The 20,667-nt window shown below is 52.1% G+C and overlaps 3 protein-coding genes and 2 pseudogenes across 3 annotated transcripts; all 5 read left to right on the top strand.

Annotated features, from left to right (window-relative positions):
• Nucleotides 1-3,544: 3,544 nt before the first annotated feature.
• On the top strand, nucleotides 3,545-4,222 carry LOC117436981 (feather keratin 1-like; annotated as a pseudogene).
• Nucleotides 4,223-7,016: 2,794 nt separating this feature from the next.
• On the top strand, nucleotides 7,017-7,598 carry LOC117436760 (feather keratin 1-like). Its single transcript, XM_034067078.1, has 2 exons — nucleotides 7,017-7,051; nucleotides 7,264-7,598. The coding sequence occupies exon 2, from the start codon at nucleotides 7,284-7,286 to the stop codon at nucleotides 7,596-7,598; it is 315 nt and encodes a 104-aa protein (XP_033922969.1). The 5' UTR covers nucleotides 7,017-7,051; nucleotides 7,264-7,283.
• Nucleotides 7,599-9,926: 2,328 nt separating this feature from the next.
• LOC117436657 (feather keratin 1-like) lies at nucleotides 9,927-10,611 on the top strand. Its single transcript, XM_034066042.1, has 2 exons — nucleotides 9,927-9,961; nucleotides 10,172-10,611. The coding sequence occupies exon 2, from the start codon at nucleotides 10,192-10,194 to the stop codon at nucleotides 10,492-10,494; it is 303 nt and encodes a 100-aa protein (XP_033921933.1). The 5' UTR covers nucleotides 9,927-9,961; nucleotides 10,172-10,191; the 3' UTR covers nucleotides 10,495-10,611.
• Nucleotides 10,612-12,624: 2,013 nt separating this feature from the next.
• On the top strand, nucleotides 12,625-13,471 carry LOC117435856 (feather keratin 1-like; annotated as a pseudogene).
• A 5,095-nt stretch (nucleotides 13,472-18,566) lies between these two features.
• Nucleotides 18,567-19,151, top strand: LOC117436293 (feather keratin 1-like). Its single transcript, XM_034064099.1, has 2 exons — nucleotides 18,567-18,601; nucleotides 18,817-19,151. Exon 2 carries the CDS (start codon nucleotides 18,837-18,839, stop codon nucleotides 19,149-19,151), a length of 315 nt encoding a protein of 104 aa, XP_033919990.1. The 5' UTR covers nucleotides 18,567-18,601; nucleotides 18,817-18,836.
• Nucleotides 19,152-20,667: the final 1,516 nt, after the last annotated feature.

The following is a 20,667-nucleotide window of genomic DNA, read 5'->3' on the forward strand; positions in this document are numbered from 1 at the left end:
ACACATGCCAGATTTTCCAGGCCATGGTCTCACCTTGCTGTGGTGTCCACAAATGATGACTTGGAGTTTCCCCAAGCAGTCAGCACCTCTTCACTGTGAAGCCCAACAGTGACCCAAGCAGAGGGTCTCCTGACCACCGTCCTCCCTGCTACAGAATCTCTGGACAACCTCTGCAGGGGACCCCAAGACACCACCCCTCTGCTCTGAGGTCACAATCCCTCTCACCATGGCTCTGCACAACCCTGCATGGGGCACTGAAGACAAGGCTGTAACCCAGTTCTCCTGCAAATATGGGGGTTTATGGTCGGTAGACTTTGTCTGGGCACCAAGGTCTCACTGAGCTACTCTATCATTCCTCTTCCTCAAGAGAACAGGGGACAGAAGAATGAGATGAAAGTCTCCTGAACTAGGATAAGAACATGGAGATCGCTCACTGGGTTCCAGTGGCAGCAAAACAGACTTAATATGGGGAAATCCATTTATCAAAATCAAAAGTCAGAGTACAATTATGGGAAATAAAAACAAATCTTCAAACGCCTTCCTGCAATCTCTCCCTTCTGCAAGGCTCATCTTGCCTCTAAATTCCTTACTCCCTTGCCCAAAACAGCACAGAGGGGTGAGAAGGGATGAGAAAGGAAACTGTGGTCAGTCCACCCCACGTTGTCTCTTCTTTCCCCCTCACACTCTTCCCTTGCTCCATTCTGGGGCTTCTTCCACAGGAAACAGCACTCCAAGAACTTATCTGTGTCCTTCCCACAAGCTCCATCAGATTTGGAGAAACCTTCTGGCATCTTCTCACAGAAGACAAAACAGCAGCCCAATGTCTACCAAAACATTTCCAGGTAAAATCCACTACAGACAGTGACAACTTCACAAGCACAAGGGCAGAAAGATTCTCACAAAGCCCAAAGCCAGGCTTACTGACCTGCCAACTAAGTGGGAAGAGACTGAAAGACACAGAAATGGAAGTCTCTAAGACCCAGAAGAGCCCCAATGCCCAGACCAGCCTGACAGGGCTGCAAGGACATGGGGCCCTCGCTTCACAACACAGCCACAAAAAGGAACACAGGAGTACCACAGGATAATATCACTGCTGACACCCAACCTCTCCAAAGCTTTGGTTACATCTTCTGCCAAGTGTCATGAACTGCTCCATCAATACCAAGCATTTACACTTTAATATTTACACTTAAAAGCTGCCGCCAGGGCCAGAAGGACACGTCCTCAACAGAGGACATGCAAAGGGAGCGTTGTGGGAAGGAAAACACGGCCCAGCTCATGACTTGCCAGGCTGTGGCACGCACCAGCTGCTTGCTGACAAATGCTGCCATGCGCAAAGGCTGTCCCGCCCCTTCGGGACCAGCATAAAAGCCAGCCCAGTGCCTCAGCAGGCCTGAAATCCAGGAGAGAATGGGCCCACCTCGTGCTGCCTGTTCACATGGCTCAGGGACCTCTTCTTCTCCAACTTCCTTCTCTGCACTTCTCATTCTGATCCAGTCCACTTCTAACACTATCTCACAACCGAAACCCCACTGGGAACCTCTAGTTCACGGCTCACTTTGGGGGCCACAAAGACCTCAGGATTCAGGCAACACCTGCTACACAAAGGGGACCTGGCTGATGCTTGCCCTATTTTTAGCTCACATCGGTTCCCTTAGTTCTCCTGCCTTTTCACCAGTTTTTCCTCAATAACCACCCACTCCATCCCAGCCTCAGACACTTCCTCTTCTTCACTTCTCCCAGTGCTCATCCAACCTCAATCAGCACAAAGCTAGGGCTCAATAGGCAATGAAGCTGGTGGCAAATGTCCACCAGACCACTGTAGTGGATAAAATACCCTGCAAAACCCTCCTGTGGGCTTCCAGCAAACACAACAGCTCTTCCTTTCTCAAAAACCTTGCAAACGTTCAGGCACTTCTACCCACATCTTGGACACAAGCTCTCCATGGCATCACATACTTGACAAAGTCTCTTTCCAAGCAGAACTACATAACCATCACAACAAGAAGAGCCATAGCAAACAGAATCAAATATTGCACAGGGGCCCTCTGGGGATCATCTTTTTCAGTCAAGAATCCTCAAACATGGTCAGCATAAAGACACTCTCAACAATGTCCAGTCAAGTTTTCAGTACCTCCAAGGATGGAGACTCCCAACAACTCCCTGTACAACCAGTGCCACTGCTGATCACAATTGCATTGAAGAAGTGTTGCCCTCTCTTCCAAGGAAAAGGTCTCGTCTTTACAGCTTCCTCCATTCAGACTTACCCTGGACATGCACTGATGAGAACATTCCCTCTCCCTTGTCTTCATTCTCTCCCACTCAGGATATACACACATTGCTGACATCTGCCCTGTGCAGCCCTGCCTCATGGCTGAAATAAACCCTCCCACCTCTCTAAGCTTCTCCTCATAGCAAGGATCTTCCAGTCCCTACAGCATCTTGGAGGTCCTGTATTGGACTGGATCCATTACATCCATGCCATTCTTCCAGTGAGAAGCTCTCAACTGAACATAAGACTCCACACAAACCTCACTCAACTCTTGCTCTGATTTTGGCTACACCAGCTTTTGGTGAAGCCTGATGTATCCCTGGGAGCAGCACCGTGAGGTCCAAATGAGGCACCATTTAGGAAGAACAAGTGGCAAGAAAGGGCTGTACAGGCACTATGCAGCCATTATAACCTGGAAATTGCTGTCTCCTGCACATCAACTTCTGTCTGGCAGTTCACTCAGAAACCTCTAAATTATGGAAAGGCATCAGACCAAACCTCCCATCTGGAAGGTACAAAGCATCAGCTAACCCTAAGAAGCTTTTGAAGCAGATCCAGGCAGCACCTGGAATCCTGAGGCTTTCATCAGGAGTGACACAAGTAACATTCAAACAGTAACAGAGCAGGAAGAAGGAGCACTGTTAGAATTGGCACAAAATTATATATCTTTGCTCATAAGTGCAGCATGAGAAGACTCGATTGTTCTAAGTTATCATTTAGAAACTAGAGAAGTGAATTTACATCTTAACATACACTGCGCAAAACTGGGTACAGCCCCAATTCATTGTTTCTTCAGTGTACTTCATTATGAGCTCAGGACATAGAGTTGACATAAGAGAATACATAGTCCTGTAAATGTGAGAAATGTAAATGCAGCCTAGCACTGAGCACAGATGAGGCTCAACAGCCACCAGTGTGCCAGATCCACCCTGTTGATTTTCTTACAGATACAAAGGGATGAGCTCTATTTTAGACATGGGGAAGCTCTGCAAGAAACCCACAAACCACAGCACACGAGTGCCACAGGATGACATCATTGATGACACCCCCACCTCTCCAATGCTTTTGTTGCATGGTCTGCCAAACGCCCTGAGATGCACCATCAACTACAAGACTTTGGCCACCAGTACTTGAAAGCTGCTGCCATGGCCAGAAGGACACGTCCTCAACAGGAGGACATAACCTTCCAGAATTCTTGGAAGGAAAACACAACCACAACTAATTGCTTGCCAGGATCTGACACGCACCAGCTACTTGCACAAACATGCTGTCATGCACAGAGACTGTCTCAGCCCCCTCGGGCACTGCAGGACCAGCATAAAAGCCAGTCCATCGCCTCTGTCCCTCACTTGCCTCTGCTGACGCCTTCTCCTGTGCGCTCAACAAGGTGAGCCTCAAGCCCCTTGCCCTCTGCTCCTCACCCCCTGCCCCGGCTCTTCCAGCACGCTCTGCCCCAGCCTCAGCACCCCTCACGCCTCCCCAGCACCACAGCCCCACAGCCCCACAACAGCCTCCCCACTGCCTCGCCCTCCTGCACCACCGCCCCTCGCACCCCCACGCCCTCCGCTCTCCCATCACCCTCTCTCCTCTCCTCTCCTCTCCTGTCCTGTGCCAGGGCCCCTCCACACCACACACATGGCCTGCTACGACCTCTGCCGCCCCTGCGGACCCACCCCGCTGGCCAACAGCTGCAACGAGCCCTGTGTCAGGCAGTGTGAGGACTCCCGCGTAGTCATCCAGCCTTCCACCGTGCTGGTCACCCTGCCAGGACCCATCCTCAGCTCCTTCCCCCAGAGCACCGCCGTCGGATCCTCCTCATCCGCTGCCGTGGGCAACGTCCTGGGTGCCCAGGGAGTGCCCGTCTCCTCTGGGGGCTTCGGCTATGGCCTTGGCAATGGCTTCGGAGGCCTGGGCTGCTACAGTGGTGGAAGAGGCTGCAACATCTGCTAAGAGCTCTTGACAATACACATGAAACCCCTCACGTACATTCTAGAAGCAAAGACTTGGACTGAGGATGCATGTCCATGTTAATGCTGGCAAACAAGTTCACCTTCTGCAGCTCCTTCTCTTATGGCACAAAGCAAGCAGGAAAGGGCCTACCCAGGCTGCCTGGTAACATATAACATGGATGTCTTCCTCTTCTCCAAATCCTTTCTCTGCACCACCCCATCTGCTTCGCACAGGACCGTGTGCCGTACCAGCATCTTACAAGATAAACTGCTTCTGGGGACCTCCAGTCGCTTCTTCCCCATTCAAGCCAGGAAGACCTCAGTGCTCTGACAAAATCTACTGCATACAGAAGACCTCAGTGCATGGTCACCCTACTTGCATCTCAGCTCTCTTCCTTGTTATGCTTGTACGTTTTCATGCTTTTATCTCAATAAAGTTCTCTTGCATCCCAACATCTGATACTTCCTTTTCCGTTCTTCTACCAAAGCTTTTCCAAGTTCACGCAGCACAAAACCAGGGCCCAATAGGCCATCGGTGTGGGTGAAAAAGGCCACATGGATTCTCCTGGGATGTCACTATGACCAGCAAGGACAGGTACCTGTGTTGCTTTTACAAAATGACAGTCTTGAGCCAGTGGTGGCTCAAAGACAACCTTGAACATGACAACACTCCCATGAGCATGCCTCTGATGGACTCACGACAGACTCCTGAGACTATTCAGGTTGAGTCCCAGGGCCATCCACAGACAGATTCATGGTCCAGTCCCCCCTTGCTGCAAGGACCTTGGGTATCCCATGCAGTGTGTGCAGGTCACCACCCTTCCTGCTCTGACATCCTCCTCTCACCCAAGACTGTGTCCTTGTTGCACTGACCTACTGGATGAAAGGTCCCCATTCCACACACACCAGATTTTCCAGACCATGGTCTCACCTTGCTGTGGTGTCCACAAATGATGACTTGGAGTTACCCCAAGCAGTCAGCACCTCTTCAGTGTGAAGACCAACAGTGACCCACACAGAACGTCTCCTGACCACCATCCTCCCTGCTACAGAATCTCTGGACAACCTCTGCAGGGGACCCCAAGACACCACCCCTCTGCTCTGAGGTCACACAGAAAGCCCCCACTCTGAGGTCACAATCCTCATCACCTTCGCTCAGCACAGCCCTGCATGGGGCACTGGGGACAAGTGCAGGACCAAGCGTCTGACCCAGCTCTGCTGCTAAGATAGGGTTCTGTGAGTGGAACTTGGCTGGGCACCAAGTGCTCATTGAGCTCTTCTGCCATGCCCCTTCCTCAATTAGATAGGAGAAAAACAAAGAATCACAGAATCATAGAATAGTTAGGGTTGGAAAGGACCTTAAGATCATCCAGTTCCAAACCCACTGCCATGGGTAGCCACACCTCACACTAAACCATATCACCCAAGGCTTCATCCAACCTGGCCTTGAACACTGACAAAGGCCTCCAGAGTTGAGATCACAACATGGAGATCACTCACAGGTTTCTACAAGAAGCAAAATAGACTTGGCTGAGGATTTAATTTATCAAAACCAAAAGTCACATAAGAATCACAAGAAATAAAACCAAATCTTGAAAAACCTTCCCCAAACCTTCTTCCACGTTCACCTTCCCGCATGAATAACATAGTCCCTTCCCCAAAGCGACACATGGGGATGAGGAATGGGGTTGTAGTCAGTTCAACACACACTGTTGCTAATTCTCTTTGTTCCTCACACTCTACACATCTTCCATCATGGTGTCCCCTCCAATACAAACAGCCCTTCACGAGTTTACCCAGTGTGGCTTCTTCAAACAGGACCCATGAGATATGGGGACAGCTTCTTGCATGTTCTAACAGAAGCCACAACAGCAGCCGCATATTCCAAACCCTTCCAAAAGAAACCCACTACAAGAAGTAGAACCTTAGAAACATAAATGGACAGCAAGACAAAAAACAGAGCTCACCATACAGGAAAGGACAGGCTTAGACAGGGTTAGCAAACTGGTAGCAAGGTGGAGAGGAAAGAATACAATGAAAGGGCAGCCCCTCATACCCAGGAGAGCTCCAACGAACAGAGAGCCTGAGGGCTGCAAGGACATGCAGAAACCTCTTCACAACGCACCTACAAACCACAGACTGCGAGTGCCATGGGATGACATCATGGACGACACCCAAATTCTTCAATGGTTTTGTTGCATGATCTGCAAAGTGTCCTGAAAGGTGCCATCAAAACCAAGCATTTACCCTTTAATATTTGCATTTAAAAGCTGCCGTAGAGCTACAAATGGGCCAACACAAACTTTTGGAATGATGGGAAGTGCTCCCCACATCACAGGAATAACCAGATCTCAAGCACAGATTCCAGGACCACAGCCTGCTGTTGTAAACTGCCCTCACCTGACACAGATACAAGGAAAAGGGAAACCTCTTCACAAGGCACCCACAAACCACAGCACACGAGTGCCATGGGATGACCTCACTCATACCACCCCACCTCTCTAACGCTGTGGCTGTGTCTGCAGAGTGCCCTGACAGACACTTTCCATGCAAACCGTCCCAAACACACCCTGTCACTTGAAGGCTGCCGCCAGGGCCAGATGGACACGTCCTCAACAGAGGACATGCAAAGGGAGCATTGTGGGAAGGAAAACACTGCCCAGCTCATGACTTGCCAGGCTGTGGCACGCACCAGCTGCTTGCTGACAAATGCTGCCATGCGCAAAGGCTGTCCCACCCCTCGGGCACTGCAGGACCAGCATAAAAGCCAGCCCAGCGCCTCTGTCCCTCACTCGCCTCTGCTGACGCCTTCTCCTGCACGCTCAACAAGGTGAGCCTCAAGCCCCTTGCCCTCTGCTCCTCACCCCCTGCCCCGGCTCTTCCAGCACGCTCTGCCCCAGCCTCAGCACCCCTCACGCCTCCCCAGCACCACAGCCCCACAACAGCCTCCCCACTGCCTCGCCCTCCTGCACCACCGCCCCTCGCACCCCCACACCCTCCACTCTCCCATCACCCTCTCTCCTCTCTCCTGTCCTGTGCCAGGGCCCCTCCACACCACACACATGGCCTGCTACGACCTCTGCCGCCCCTGCGGACCCACCCCGCTGGCCAACAGCTGCAACGAGCCCTGTGTCAGGCAGTGCCAGGACTCCCGCGTCGTCATCCAGCCTCCCGCCGTGCTGGTCACCCTGCCAGGACCCATCCTCAGCTCCTTCCCCCAGAGCACCGCCGTCGGATCCTCCTCATCCGCTGCCGTGAGCAACGTCCTGGGTGCCCAGGGAGTGCCCGTCTCCTCTGGGGGCTTTGGCTATGGCCTTGGCAACGGCTTCGGAGGCCTGGGCTGCTACGGTGGTGGAAGAGGCTGCAACATCTGCTAGGGTCCCTTGACAACACAGCTGAAACCACTCACATACATTCTAGGATCAAAAGCATGGACTGAGGATGCATGTCCGTGTTAATGCTGGCACACCAGTTCACCTTCTGCAGCTCCTTCTCTTATGGCACTAAGCAAACAGGAAGGGACCTGCCCAGTCTGCCTGGAAACACTGCCCATGGATATCTTCCTCTTCTCCAAATTCCTTCTCTGCTGCACCTCATCTGCTCTGTGCAGTACTGTGTGCCACACCAGCATCTTACAGGCTAAGCAGCATCAGGGGACCTCCAGTCAGTTCTTCCGCAGTCAGGCCAGGAAGACCTCGGTGCTCTGACAAAATCTACTGCATACAGAAGACCTCAGTGCATGGTCACCCTACTTGCATCTCAGCTCTCTTCCTCCTTATGCTTGTACATTTTCTTGCTTTTGTCTCAATAAAGTTCTCCTGCATCTCAACCTCTGACACCTCCTCACCCGTTCTTCTACAAATACGTTCCAAGTTCACATAGCAGAATCCAGGGCTCAACAGGCCATAAGTGTGGGTGAAAAAGGCCACAAGGATTCTCCTGGGAAATATGCCACCACAGCCAACTAGGACTTGCATCTGGGGGGCTTTCACGAAGTGACAGATGGTTAAGCCATTGCTGGCTCAAAGACAGTCTTGAATATGAAAACACTCCCATGAGCATGCCTCTGATGGAGAGGCCACAGACTCATGAGACCATTCAAGTGGAATCCAGGGTCACCCACAGAGACACTCATGGTCCAGTCCCCCCTTGCTGCAAGGCCCTTGCATGTCCCATGCAGTGTGTGCAGGTCACCACCCTTCCTGCTCTGAGTTCCTTCTCTGACCAAGGAGTGTGTTCTTATTGCACTGACCTTCTGGATGAAAGGTCCCAATCCACACACGCCACATTTTCCAGGGCATGGTCTCACCGTGCTTTGGGGCCCACAAATGATGCCTTGGAGGTTTCCCAACCACCAGCCCCTCTTCCCTGCAGAGTCCAACAGTGACCCAAGCAGAGGGTCTCCTGACCACCATCCTCCCTCCTACAGAATCTCTGGACAACCTCTGCAGGGGACCCCAAGACACCACCCCTCTGCTCAGAGGTCACACAGAAAGCCCCCACTGTGGTGTCACAGTCTTCCTCACCTTGGCACAGCACAGTCCTGCATGGGGCACTTATGACAAGTGCTGGACCAAGCCTGTGACACATTTCTTCTGCAAAGATGGGGGTCTGTGGTCATAGACTTTGGCTGGGCACCAAGTGCTCATTGAGCTGCTCTATCACTCCTCTTCCTCAGCTGGGTAGGGGGACAGCAATATCATAAAAGGCTCCCAGATTAAGATAAGGACATGGAGATCACTCACAGGCAGGAGATCACATCACTGGTAACAAAACAGGCTTGACTTGTACAAATTAATTGATGAAAATTAAATTAATTTTTAAAAGCATCAGAGTAGAATTATGAGAAATAAACCAAATCTTGAAACAGCTTCCCCAAACCTTCTTCTATGTTCACCTTCCCTCATATTCCCATCCCCTAAGCTGCAAATGGGGATGAGGAATGGGGCTTGTAGTCAGTTCAACACACATTGTTGTTAATGCTCTTTGGTCCTCACACACTTTCCCTCCTCCATTCTGGAATCCCTTCCAAGGGAAACAGCGCTCCATGAATTTACTCAATGTGTGTTCTTCAAACTGGCTCTCTGACACATGGGGTAACCTTCTGCACCTTCTAACAGAACCTTGCCATATAAACCCATTACAAGTACAACCTCACAAGCATAAAAAGAGACCACGACACCCACAGAGCTCACCAAACAGGAAAGGACAGGCACACAGATAGGATTAGTGAGATGGCAGCAAGGCACAGAGGGACCAAATGTGATGGAAGGGGCAGTCCCTTACAGCCAGCACAGCCCCAAAGGCCAGACCAACCTGAAAGGGCTGCAAGGACATGAGGCGACTTCTGCACAGCACAGCCACAAACCACAACACACGAGTGCTATGGGATGACATCACTGAAGACATCTCCACCTCTCCAATGCTTCTGTTGCATGGTCTGCCAAATATCCTGACATGCACCATCAACCTCAAGTCTTTGGCCTCTAGTACTTGAAAGCTGCCGCCATGGCCATAAGGACACGTCCTCAACAGGAGCACATGAACTTCCAGAATTCTTGGAAGGAAAACACAACCACAACTAATTGCTTGCAAGGATCAGACACGCTCCAGCTGCTTGTTGACAAATGCTGCCATGCGCAAAGGTTGTCCCGCACCTCGGGGACCAGCATAAAAGCCAGCCCAGCACCTCTGTCCCTCACTCGCCTCTGCTGACGCCTTCTCCTGCGCGCTCAACAAGGTGAGCCTCAAGCCCCTTGCCCTCTGCTCCTCACCCCCTGCCCCGGCTCTTCCAGCACGCTCTGCCCCAGCCTCAGCACCCCTCACGCCTCCCCAGCACCACAGCCCCACAACAGCCTCCCCACTGCCTCGCCCTCCTGCACCACCGCCCCTCGCACCCCTACGCCCTCCGCTCTCCCATCACCCTCTCTCCTGTCCTGTCCTGTGCCAGGGCCCCTCCACACCACACACATGGCCTGCTACGACCTCTGCCGCCCCTGCGGACCCACCCCGCTGGCCAACAGCTGCAACGAGCCCTGTGTCAGGCAGTGTGAGGACTCCCGCGTCGTCATCCAGCCTCCCACCGTGCTGGTCACCCTGCCAGGACCCATCCTCAGCTCCTTCCCCCAGAGCACCGCCGTCGGATCCTCCTCATCCGCTGCCGTGGGCAACGTCCTGGGTGCCCAGGGAGTGCCCGTCTCCTCTGGGGGCTTCGGCTACGGCTTCGGAGGCCTGGGCTGCTACAGCCGTGGAAGAGGCTGCAACACCTGCTAAGGGTCCTTGAAAACATGCATGAAAGCATTCATATATATTCTAGAAGCAAAGACATGGACTGAGGATGCATGTCTGCGTTAATGCTGGCAGCCAAGTTCACCTTCTGCAGCTCCTTCTCTTGTGGCACAAAGCAAGCAGGAAAGGGGCCAGACGAGCTGCCTGGTAACATTGCCCATGGATGTCATCCTCTTCTCCAAATTCCTTCTCTGCTGCAGCTCATCTGCTTCGTGCAGTACTGTGTGCTGCACCAGCATCTTACATGATAAATTGCATCTGGGGACCTCCAGTTTGTTCTTCCCCAGTCAAGACAGGAAGACCTCGGTGCTCTGACAAAATCTACTGCATACAGAAGACCTCAGTGCATGGTCACCCTACTTGCTTTTCAGCTCTCTTCCTCTTAGGCTTGTACGTTTTCATGCTTTTATCTCAATAAACTTCTCCTGCATCCCAGCCTCTGTTATCTCCTTGCTCTTTCTTCTAACAAAGCTGCTCCAAGTTCACGCAGCACAAATCCAGAACTCAACAGGCCATCAGTGTGGGTGAAAAAGGCCACAGGGATTCTCCTGGGAAGTTTCTCACTATGAGCAGCAAGGACTGGCACCTGAGGTGCTTCCACAAAGTGACAGAGGTTTCTGCCAGCACTGGCTCAAAGACAGTCTTGAACATGACAACGCTCCCATGAGAACACCTCTGATGGAGTGGCCACAGGCTCATAAGACCATTCAGGTGGAATCTGGGGTCACACACAGAGACACTCATGGTCCAGTTCCCCGTTGCTGCAAGGCCCTTGCGTGTCCCATGCAGTGTGTGCAGGTCACCACCCTTCCTGCTCTGAGATCCTCCTCTGACCCAGGAGTGTGTCCTTCTTGCACTGACCTTCTGGATGAAAGGTCCCCAGTCCACACACCAGATTTGCCAGGTCATTGTCTCATCTTACTATTTGGTATACAAATGATGCCTTGGAGGTTTCCCAACCACCTGCCCCTCTTCCCTGCAGAGTCCAACAGTGACCCAAGCATAGGGTCTCCTGACCACCATCCTCCCTGCTACAGAATCTCTGAACAACCGCTGCAGGGGACCCCAAGACACCACCCCTGTCCTCTGAGCTAACACAGAAAGTCCCCACTGTCATATCACAGTCTTCCTCACCTTGGCTCAGCACAGCCCTGCATGGGGCACTTATGACAAGTGCTGGGCCAAGCCTGTGACCCATTTCTGCTGCAAAGATGGGGGTCTGTGTTCATAGACTTTGTCTAGGCACCACGTGCTCATTGAGCTGCTCTATCACTCCTCTTCCTCAAATGGGTAGGGGGACAGCAATATCACAAAAGGCTCCCAGATTAAGATAAGGACATGGAGATCACTCACAGGCAGGAGATCACATCACTGGTAGCAAAACAGGCTTGACTTGTACAAATTAATTGATCAGAATTAAAATACTTTTTAAAAAGTCAGAGTAGAATTATGAGAAATAAACCAAATCTTGAAACACCTTCCCCAAACCTTCTTCTATGTTCACCTTCCCTCATATTCCCTTCCCCTAAGCCGCAAATGGGAATGAGGAATGGGGCTCGTAGTCAGTTCAACACACATTGTTGTTAATGCTCTTTGGTCCTCACACACTTTCCCTCCTCCATTCTGGAATCCCTTCCGAGGGAAACAGCGCTCCATGAATTTACTCAATGTGTGTTCTTCAAACTGGCTCTCTGACACATGGGGTAACCTTCTGCACCTTCTAACAGAACCTTGCCATATAAATCCATTACAAATACAACCTTACAAGCATAAAAAAACACCACGACACCCACAGAGCTCACCAAACAGGAAAGGAGAGGCCCACAGATAGGATTAGTGAGCTGGCAGCAAGGCACAGAGGGACCGAATTTGATGGAAGGGGCAGTCCCTTACAGCCAGCACAGCCCCAAAGGCCAGACCAACCTGACAGGGCTGCAAGGACATGGGGCGACTTCTGCACAGCACAGCCACAAACCACAACACATGAGTGCTATGGGATGACATCACTGAAGACACCTCCACCTCTCCAATGCTTTTGTTGCGTGGTCTGACAAATATCCTTACATGCACCATCAACCTCAAGTCTTTGGCCTCTAGTACTTGAAAGCTGCCGCCATGGCCAGAAGGACACGTCCTCAACAGGAGCACATGAACTTCCAGAATTCTTGGAAGGAAAACACAACCACAACTAATTGCTTGCCAGGATCAGACACGCACCAGCTGCTTGTTGACAAATGCTGCCATGCGCAAAGGCTGTCCCGCCCCTCGGGGACCAGCATAAAAGCCGGCCCAGCGCCTCTGTCCCTCACTCGCCTCTGCTGACGCCTTCTCCTGCGTGCTCAACAAGGTGAGCCTCCAGCCCCTTGCCCTCTGCTCCTCACCCCCTGCCCCGGCTCTTCCAGCACGCTCTGCCCCAGCCTCAGCACCCCTCATGCCTCCCCAGCACCACAGCCCCACAGCCCCACAACAGCCTCCCCACTGCCTCGCCCTCCTGCACCACCACCCCTCGCACCCCCACGCCCTCCGCTCTTCCCACACCCTCTCTCCTCTCCTGTCCTGTGCCAGGGCCCCTCCACACCACACACATGGCCTGCTACGACCTCTGCCGCCCCTGCGGACCCACCCCGCTGGCCAACAGCTGCAACGAGCCCTGTGTCAGGCAGTGTGAGGACTCCCGCGTCGTCATCCAGCCTCCCGCCGTGCTGGTCACCCTGCCAGGACCCATCCTCAGCTCCTTCCCCCAGAGCACCGCCGTCGGATCCTCCTCATCCGCTGCCGTGGGCAACGTCCTGGGTGCCCAGGGAGTGCCCGTCTCCTCTGGGGGCTTCGGCTACGGCCTTGGCAACGGCTTCGGAGGCCTGGGCTGCTATGGCAGAGGAAGAGGCTGCAACATCTGCTAAGGGTCCTTGAAAACATACATGAAAGCACTCATATATATTCTAGAAGCAAAGACATGGACTGAGGATGCATATCTGCGTTAATGCTGGCACACCAGTTCACCTTCTGCAGCTCCTTCTCTTGTGGCACAAAGCAAGCAGGAAAGCGACCAGACAAGCTGCCTGGTAACATCTAACATGGATGTCTTCCTCTTCTCCAAATTCCTTCTCTGTTACACCTCATCTGCTTCGTGGACTACGGTGTGCCGCACCAGCATCTTACAGGATAAACTGCATTGGGAGACCTCCAGTGGGCTCCTGCCCATTCAAACCAGGAAGACCTCAGTGCTCCAACAAAAACTACTGCATATAGAAGACCTCAGTTCATGGTCACCCTACTTGAATCTCAGTTCTCTTCCTCCTTATGCTTGTACACTTTCATGCTTTTATCTCAATAAAGTTCTCCTGCATCCCAGCCTCTGAAACCTCCTTGCAATTTCATCTACCAAAGTTCATGCAGCACAAAGCCAGGACTTCAGCAGGCTGTCAGTATGGGTGAAAAGGCCACAATGATTCTTCTGGGAAATATGGCACCACAACCAACAAAGACTGACACCTGGGGTGCTTTCACAACGTGACAGGGGCTTCAGCCAGTGCTGGCTCAAAGACAGTCTTGAACATGACAAGACTCCCATGAGCATGCCTCTGATGACGTGGCCACAGACTCATGAGACCATTCAGGTGGAGATCAAATGCCACCCACAGGAACAGTCATGATACAGTCCCCCCTGTTGCAAGGACCTTAGGTATCCCATGCAGTGTGTGCAGGTCACCACCCTTCCTGCTCTGACATCCTCCTCTGACCCAGGAGTGTGTCCCTGTTACACTGACTTTCTGGATGAAAGGTCCCCAGTCCACACACCAGATTTTCCAGGCCATGGTCTCAACTTGCTGCTGTGTCCTCAAATGATGACTTGGAGTTTCCCCAAGCAGTCAGCACCTCTTCACTGTGAAGACCAACAGTGACCCACACAGAAGGTCACCTGACCACCATCCTCCCTGCTACAGAATCTCTTGACCACCTCTGCAGGGGACCCCAAGACACCACCCTCTGCTCTGAGGTCACACTGAAAGCCCCCACTGTGAGGGCACAATCCCCCTCACCTTCAGTCAGCACAGCCTTGCATGGGGCACTGAGGACAATGTTGGAACAAGGCTGTGACCCAGTTCTCCTGCAAAGATGGGGGTCTATGGTCAGTAGACTTTGTCTGGGCACCAAGGTCTCACTGAGCTGCTCTATCATTCCTCTTCCTCAAGAGAACAAGGGACAGAAGAATAAGACAAATATCTCCTGAGCTGAGCTAAGAACATGGACATCGCTCACTGGGTTCCAGTGGCAGCAAAACAGACTTAATATGGGGAAATTCATTTATCAAAATCAAAAGTCAGAGTAGAATTAGGAGAAATAAAAACAAATCTTAAAACACCTTCCTCCAATCTCTCCCTTCTGCAAGGCTCATCTTCCCTTCTAAATCCCTTACTCCCTTGCCCAAAACAGCACAAAAGGGTGAGAAGGAATGAGAAAGGAAATTGTGGTCAGTCCACCCCATGCTTTCTCTGCTCTTTTTGACCCCTCACACTCTTCCCCTGCTCCATTCCGGGGCCTCTTTCACAGGAAATCGCACTCCAAGAGCTTATCTGGGTCCGTCCCACAGTCTCTATCAGATTTGGAGAAACCTTTCGGCATCTTCTCACAGAAGACAAAACAGCACCCAATGTCTACCAAAACATTTCCATGTAAAATCCACTACAGACAGTGACAACTTCACAAGCACAAGGGCAGAAAGATTCCCATGGATCTCACCCAATGGGAAAGCTCCAAAGCCAGGCTTACTGACCTGCCAACTAAGTGGGAAGAGCCTGAAGGAGACAGAAATAGAAGTCTCTAAGAGCCAGAAGAGCCCCAGTGCCCAGACCAGCCTGACAGGGCTGCAAGGACATGGACCCCCTCTTCACAACACAGCCACAAACTACAACAAACGAGTACCACAGGATAACATCACTGCTGACACCCCACCTCTCCAAAGCTTTGGTTACATCTTCTGCCAAGTGTCATGAAATGCCCCATCAATACCAAGCCCTAGGCCTTTAATATTTATACTTAAAAGCTGCCACCATGGACAGAAGGACACGTCCTCAACAGAGGATATGCAAAGGGAGCGTTGTGGGAAGGAAAACAGGTCCCAGCTCATGACTTGCCAGGCTGTGGCACGCACCAGCTGCTTGCTGACAAATGCTGCCATGCGCAAAGGCTGTCCCACCCCTCGGGGACCAGCATAAAAGCTGACCCAGTGCCTCAGCAGGTCTGAAATCCAGGAGAGAATGGGCCCACCTCATGTTGCCTGTTCACAGGGCTCATGGACCTCTTCTTCTTCTCCAGCTTCCTTCTCTACACTTCTCATTCTGATCCAGTCCACTTCTAACACTATCGTACAACCTAAACCCCACTGGGAACTTCTATGTCACAGCTCACTTTGGGGGCCATAAAGACCTCAGGATTCAGGCAACACCTGCTACACAAAGGGGACCTGGCTGGTGCTTGCCCTATTTTTACCTCACATCGGTTCCCTTGGTTCTCCTGCCTTTTCACCAGTTTTTCCTCAATAACCACCCACTCCACCCCAGCCTCAGACACTTCCTCTTCTTCATTTCTCCCAGTGCTCATCCAATCTCAATCAGCACAAAGCTAGGGCTCAATAGGCAATCAAGCTGGTGGCAAATGTCCACCAGACCACTGTAGTGGATTAAATTCCCCGCAAAACCCTCCTGTGGGCTTCCAGCACACACAACAGCTCTTCCCTTGACAAAAACCTTGGAAATGATCATGCACTTCTACCCACACACCAGACACAAACTCTCCATGGCAGCACATACTTGCCAAAGTCTCTTTCCAAGCAGAACTACATGGCCATCACAACAAGCAGAACCATAGCAAACAGAATCATTTAGTGCACAGGGGACCTCTGGGGATCAGACCAGAATCCTCAAGCATGCTCAGCATAAACACACTGTCAATGATGTCTAGTCAGGTTTCCAGTATCTCAAAGGATGGAGACTCCAACACCTCCCTGCACAACCAGTGCCACTGCTGATCACAATCACATAGAAGAAGTGTTGCCCTCTCTTTCAAGGAAAAGGGCTCATCTTTACAGCTTCCCCCATTAGGCTTTGCCCTGGATATAGCACTGATGAGAACATTCCCTCTCCCTTGTCTTCATTCCGTACCACTCAGGATATGGACATATGTCGTGTTTTAAACCCCACTATAGAGCTCATGCACTCACTCCCCCCCTTGGTCCTCCAACTCCCGGAGAGCTAGGGAGGAGAATCCAAAGAATGTAGCTCCCACGGATTGAGATAAGAACAGTTTAATAACTAAGGTATAACACAAATCACTACTGCTACCACTAACAATAATAAAAATTATACAGGAAATAACAAATGAAGAGAATGCAACACCTCACCACCCTCCGACCGGTATCTCACCCCACCCTGCTCCACCGAGCACCGACCGATACCTCCTCCAACCCCTCAGATCTCCAGCCCTTCCAGGTAACTCTCGGTTACATCCTGGGCATGACGTGCTATGATATGGAATACCTCTTTGGCTAGCCTGGGTCAGGTGTCCTGTCTATCCTTCCTCCCGGCCACCCCTCCTCCCTGGCACAGCATGAGGCTTGGACAATCCAAACATTTGAGCAGTAACTACATACTTGCTATCAGCACTGTTCCCAGCCTGGAAGTCAAAACACAGCACTGCACCAGCTACGAAGAAGGAGAAAAAATGACTGCTACTGCTGAACCCAGAACAACACACTGATGACATCTGCCCTGTGCACCCTTGCCTCCTGGGTGAAAAAGAACCCTCCCACCTCTCTAAGCTTCACCTCATAGCAAGGATCTTCCAGTCCCTACAGCATCTTGGAGGTCCTGTATTGGACTGGCTTCACTAAATCCATGCCTTTCTTCTAGTGATAAAAGACTCACCAGCATTGAGAAGAACAAGAACACACACACAAACACCACCCAAAAATTGCTAACAAATCTCCTATTGCTGTCATAGGGGACTCTTGGCCCCTTTTGCTGCATGGGTGCATTGCTGCACCATCCTGAGCTTCTTCTCCACCAGCACCACAAAGCTGTATTCAGCAAAGCTGCTTTTCAGCCCCTCAGTCTCCAGTATATTCTGACAACAGGCACCATTCCTCCCTACATAGAAAACTTGTCGTTTCTTCCCGTTGAACTTCAGGAGATTCCCATCTGTCCATTCTCCAGCACCTCGTCTTCCCTCTACATCATGGCACAAACATCAAGCATCTCAGTCCCTCTACAGATTTTGCATCATCTCTAAACCTGCTGAGGGAGCACTCAAGCCAGCTGCCCACAAACACAGGTGACCCCACACCCCTTGACCATGCAAGGGGAGAAAGCATCAAAGCCTTTGCAAGAATACTGAGGTAAGCAACAGAAAAGCATTCTCGTTGACCAACAAAATTCTCATTTCACAGGGGAACACCCTTACAAAGGTGGTCTATTTACAAGGTGCCCCACATCAAGCACTGCATCAAACCAGAGGACAGGCTGCAAACATGCAACTTATAAAAGAGGGGAGCTCTATGACTGGGCCAACACAAACTTTTGGAACGATGGGAAGTGCTCCCCACATCACAGAGAGCAACCAGATCTCAAGCACAATTTCCAGGACCACAGCCTGCTGTTGCAAACTGCCCTCCCCTGACACAGCTACGAGGACAAGGGAAACCTCTTCACAAGGCACCCACAAACCACAGCACACGAGTGCCATGGGATGACCTCACTCACACCACCCCACCTCTCTAACGCTGTGGCTGTGTCTGCAGAGTGCCATGACAGACACTTTCCATGCAAACCGTCCCAAACACACCCTATCACTTGAAGGCTGCCGCCAGGGCCAGATGGACACGTCCTCAACAGAGGACATGCAAAGGGAACGTTGTGGGAAGGGAAACAGGGCCCAGCTCATGACTTGCCAGGCTGTGGCACGCACCAGCTGCTTGCTGACAAATGCTGCCATGCGCAAAGGCTGTCCCGCCCCTCGGGGACCAGGATAAAAGCCGGGCCAGCATCTCTGTCCCTCACTCGCCTCTGCTGACGCCTTCTCCTGCGCGCTCAACAAGGTGAGCCTCAAGCCCCTTGCCCTCTGCTCCTCACCCCCTGCCCCGGCTCTTCCAGCACGCTCTGCCCCAGCCTCAGCACCCCTCACGCCTCCCCAGCACAACAGCCCCACAACAGCCTCCCCACTGCCTCGCCCTCCTGCACCACCGCCCCTCGCACCCCCACGCCCTCCGCTCTCCCCACACCCTCTCTCCTCTCCTGTCCTGTCCTGTGCCAGGGCCCCTCCACACCACACACATGGCCTGCTACGACCTCTGCCGCCCCTGCGGACCCACCCCGCTGGCCAACAGCTGCAACGAGCCCTGTGTCAGGCAGTGCCAGGACTCCCGCGTCGTCATCCAGCCTTCCACCGTGCTGGTCACCCTGCCAGGACCCATCCTCAGCTCCTTCCCCCAGAGCACCGCCGTCGGATCCTCCTCATCCGCTGCCGTGGGCAACGTCCTGGGTGCCCAGGGAGTGCCCGTCTCCTCTGGGGGCTTCGGCTACGGCCTTGGCAACGGCTTCGGAGGCCTGGGCTGCTATGGAGGTGGAAGGGGCTGCAACATCTGCTAAGCACCCTTGACAACACGCGTGACAACAGCAACAACACCCTGGAAGCAGCACAAAGGACTGAGGATGCACATCCACACTGTTCCTGACACATATATCTGCTGTCCACAAGTTCTGCTCTCACAGTACCAAAAAAGGAAGCAGAGCCCAACCTGTGCTGCCTGATACACATGCCTGATGGACGTCCTCCCCTTCTCTCACTACCTTCTCTGCATCAGTCATCTGCTATTTCCAGTACTCTCTCTCCCAGCCAGCATCTCACAAGCTAAGCAAGGTTGAGGGGACCTTTACTGGGCTCCTCCCAATTCAGGGCAGGGAGACCTCGGCGCTCTGACAACTTGTACTTTAAATAGAAAATCTCAGATTATGGTCACCATACTCGCACCATAGACCAGCTCTCTACAGCTTTATGCTTTTACATTTTCACTCTTTGGTCTCAATAAAGTTCTTCTGCATTCAAGCCTTTGAAGCCTCCTCTTCCTTAATTCTACCAAGGCTCTTCCAACTTCAAGCAGCACAAAGCCAGGGCTCAAGAGACCGTCAGGGTGAGTGAACAAGGGCCAAAATGCTTTTCCTAGGATATATACCACCACATGCAGACTGACATATGGAAGCCCTCCAGAACGTGACATAAGCCCATTACTGTCACAAAGAAAGCACTGAACTTGACATTGTTCCCCTGTTACAACCCCTATGGAGTCACCCCAGGCTCATGAGACCATTTGGATGGGGTCACAGGGACAACCCCAGAGGAACTCATGGCCCTGTCACCGACTGCTGTGAAGACCATGCATATGCCATGCAGGGGGGCCAGGTCTCCACCCTCCTGCTCTGGGATCCTCCTTTGACCCCTGTGTGTGTTCCTGTTGCATTGATATTCTGGCAGCATTTTCCCGATTCTACCTATGTCAGAGTCTCCAGGCCATGGTCTCACCTTGTTATGGGGTCCACAAATGATGCCTTGGCAGGATGTTCAGAGGGGCACCAGCCCCGCATCAGTGCAGGCTCCAACAATGCAAGGGGTTCCTGGACCGACCATTGTCCATGCTGCTCTGTTTCTGTAACAACTCTGCCGGGGACCCCAAGCCAACATCCCTCTGCTCTGAGGTCACACACTAAGCCTACAGTGTGAGGTCACAATCATCCATAACTTGGCTCAGCAAGGCCCTGCATGGGGCACTGGGAACAAGGTGCAGGAACAAGCCTGTAACCCTGTTCTGCTATGAAGATGGGGCTCTGAGGTGCTTTGACCTTGGCTGGGCACCAAGTGTTCACTGAGCTGCTCTATGACTCCTCTTCCTCAATTGGGTAGGGGGTGAAGATCCTAAGTAGAGATAAGGACATGGACATCACTCTCCAGGTTCCAGTGCCAGCAAAACGGACTCAGGGAAATTCATTTATGAAAATTAAAAGTCACAGTAGTATTAGGAGAAACAAAAACAAATATGAAAATACATTCCCCCAACCTCTCCATTCTACGGTGGTGGAAGAGGCTGCAGCATATGCTAAGGGCCTTTGA

The sequence above is a fragment of the Melopsittacus undulatus genome, chromosome 1 (genome assembly GCF_012275295.1).
Source record: "Melopsittacus undulatus isolate bMelUnd1 chromosome 1, bMelUnd1.mat.Z, whole genome shotgun sequence".
NCBI classification, from domain to species: Eukaryota; Metazoa; Chordata; class Aves; order Psittaciformes; family Psittaculidae; genus Melopsittacus; species Melopsittacus undulatus.

Coding starts and splice junctions, on each gene's coding strand:
- LOC117436760 (XM_034067078.1), top strand. CDS start 7,284: ATGGCCTGCTACGACCTCTGCCGCCCCTGCGGACCCACCCCGCTGGCC.
- LOC117436657 (XM_034066042.1), top strand. CDS start 10,192: ATGGCCTGCTACGACCTCTGCCGCCCCTGCGGACCCACCCCGCTGGCC.
- LOC117436293 (XM_034064099.1), top strand. CDS start 18,837: ATGGCCTGCTACGACCTCTGCCGCCCCTGCGGACCCACCCCGCTGGCC.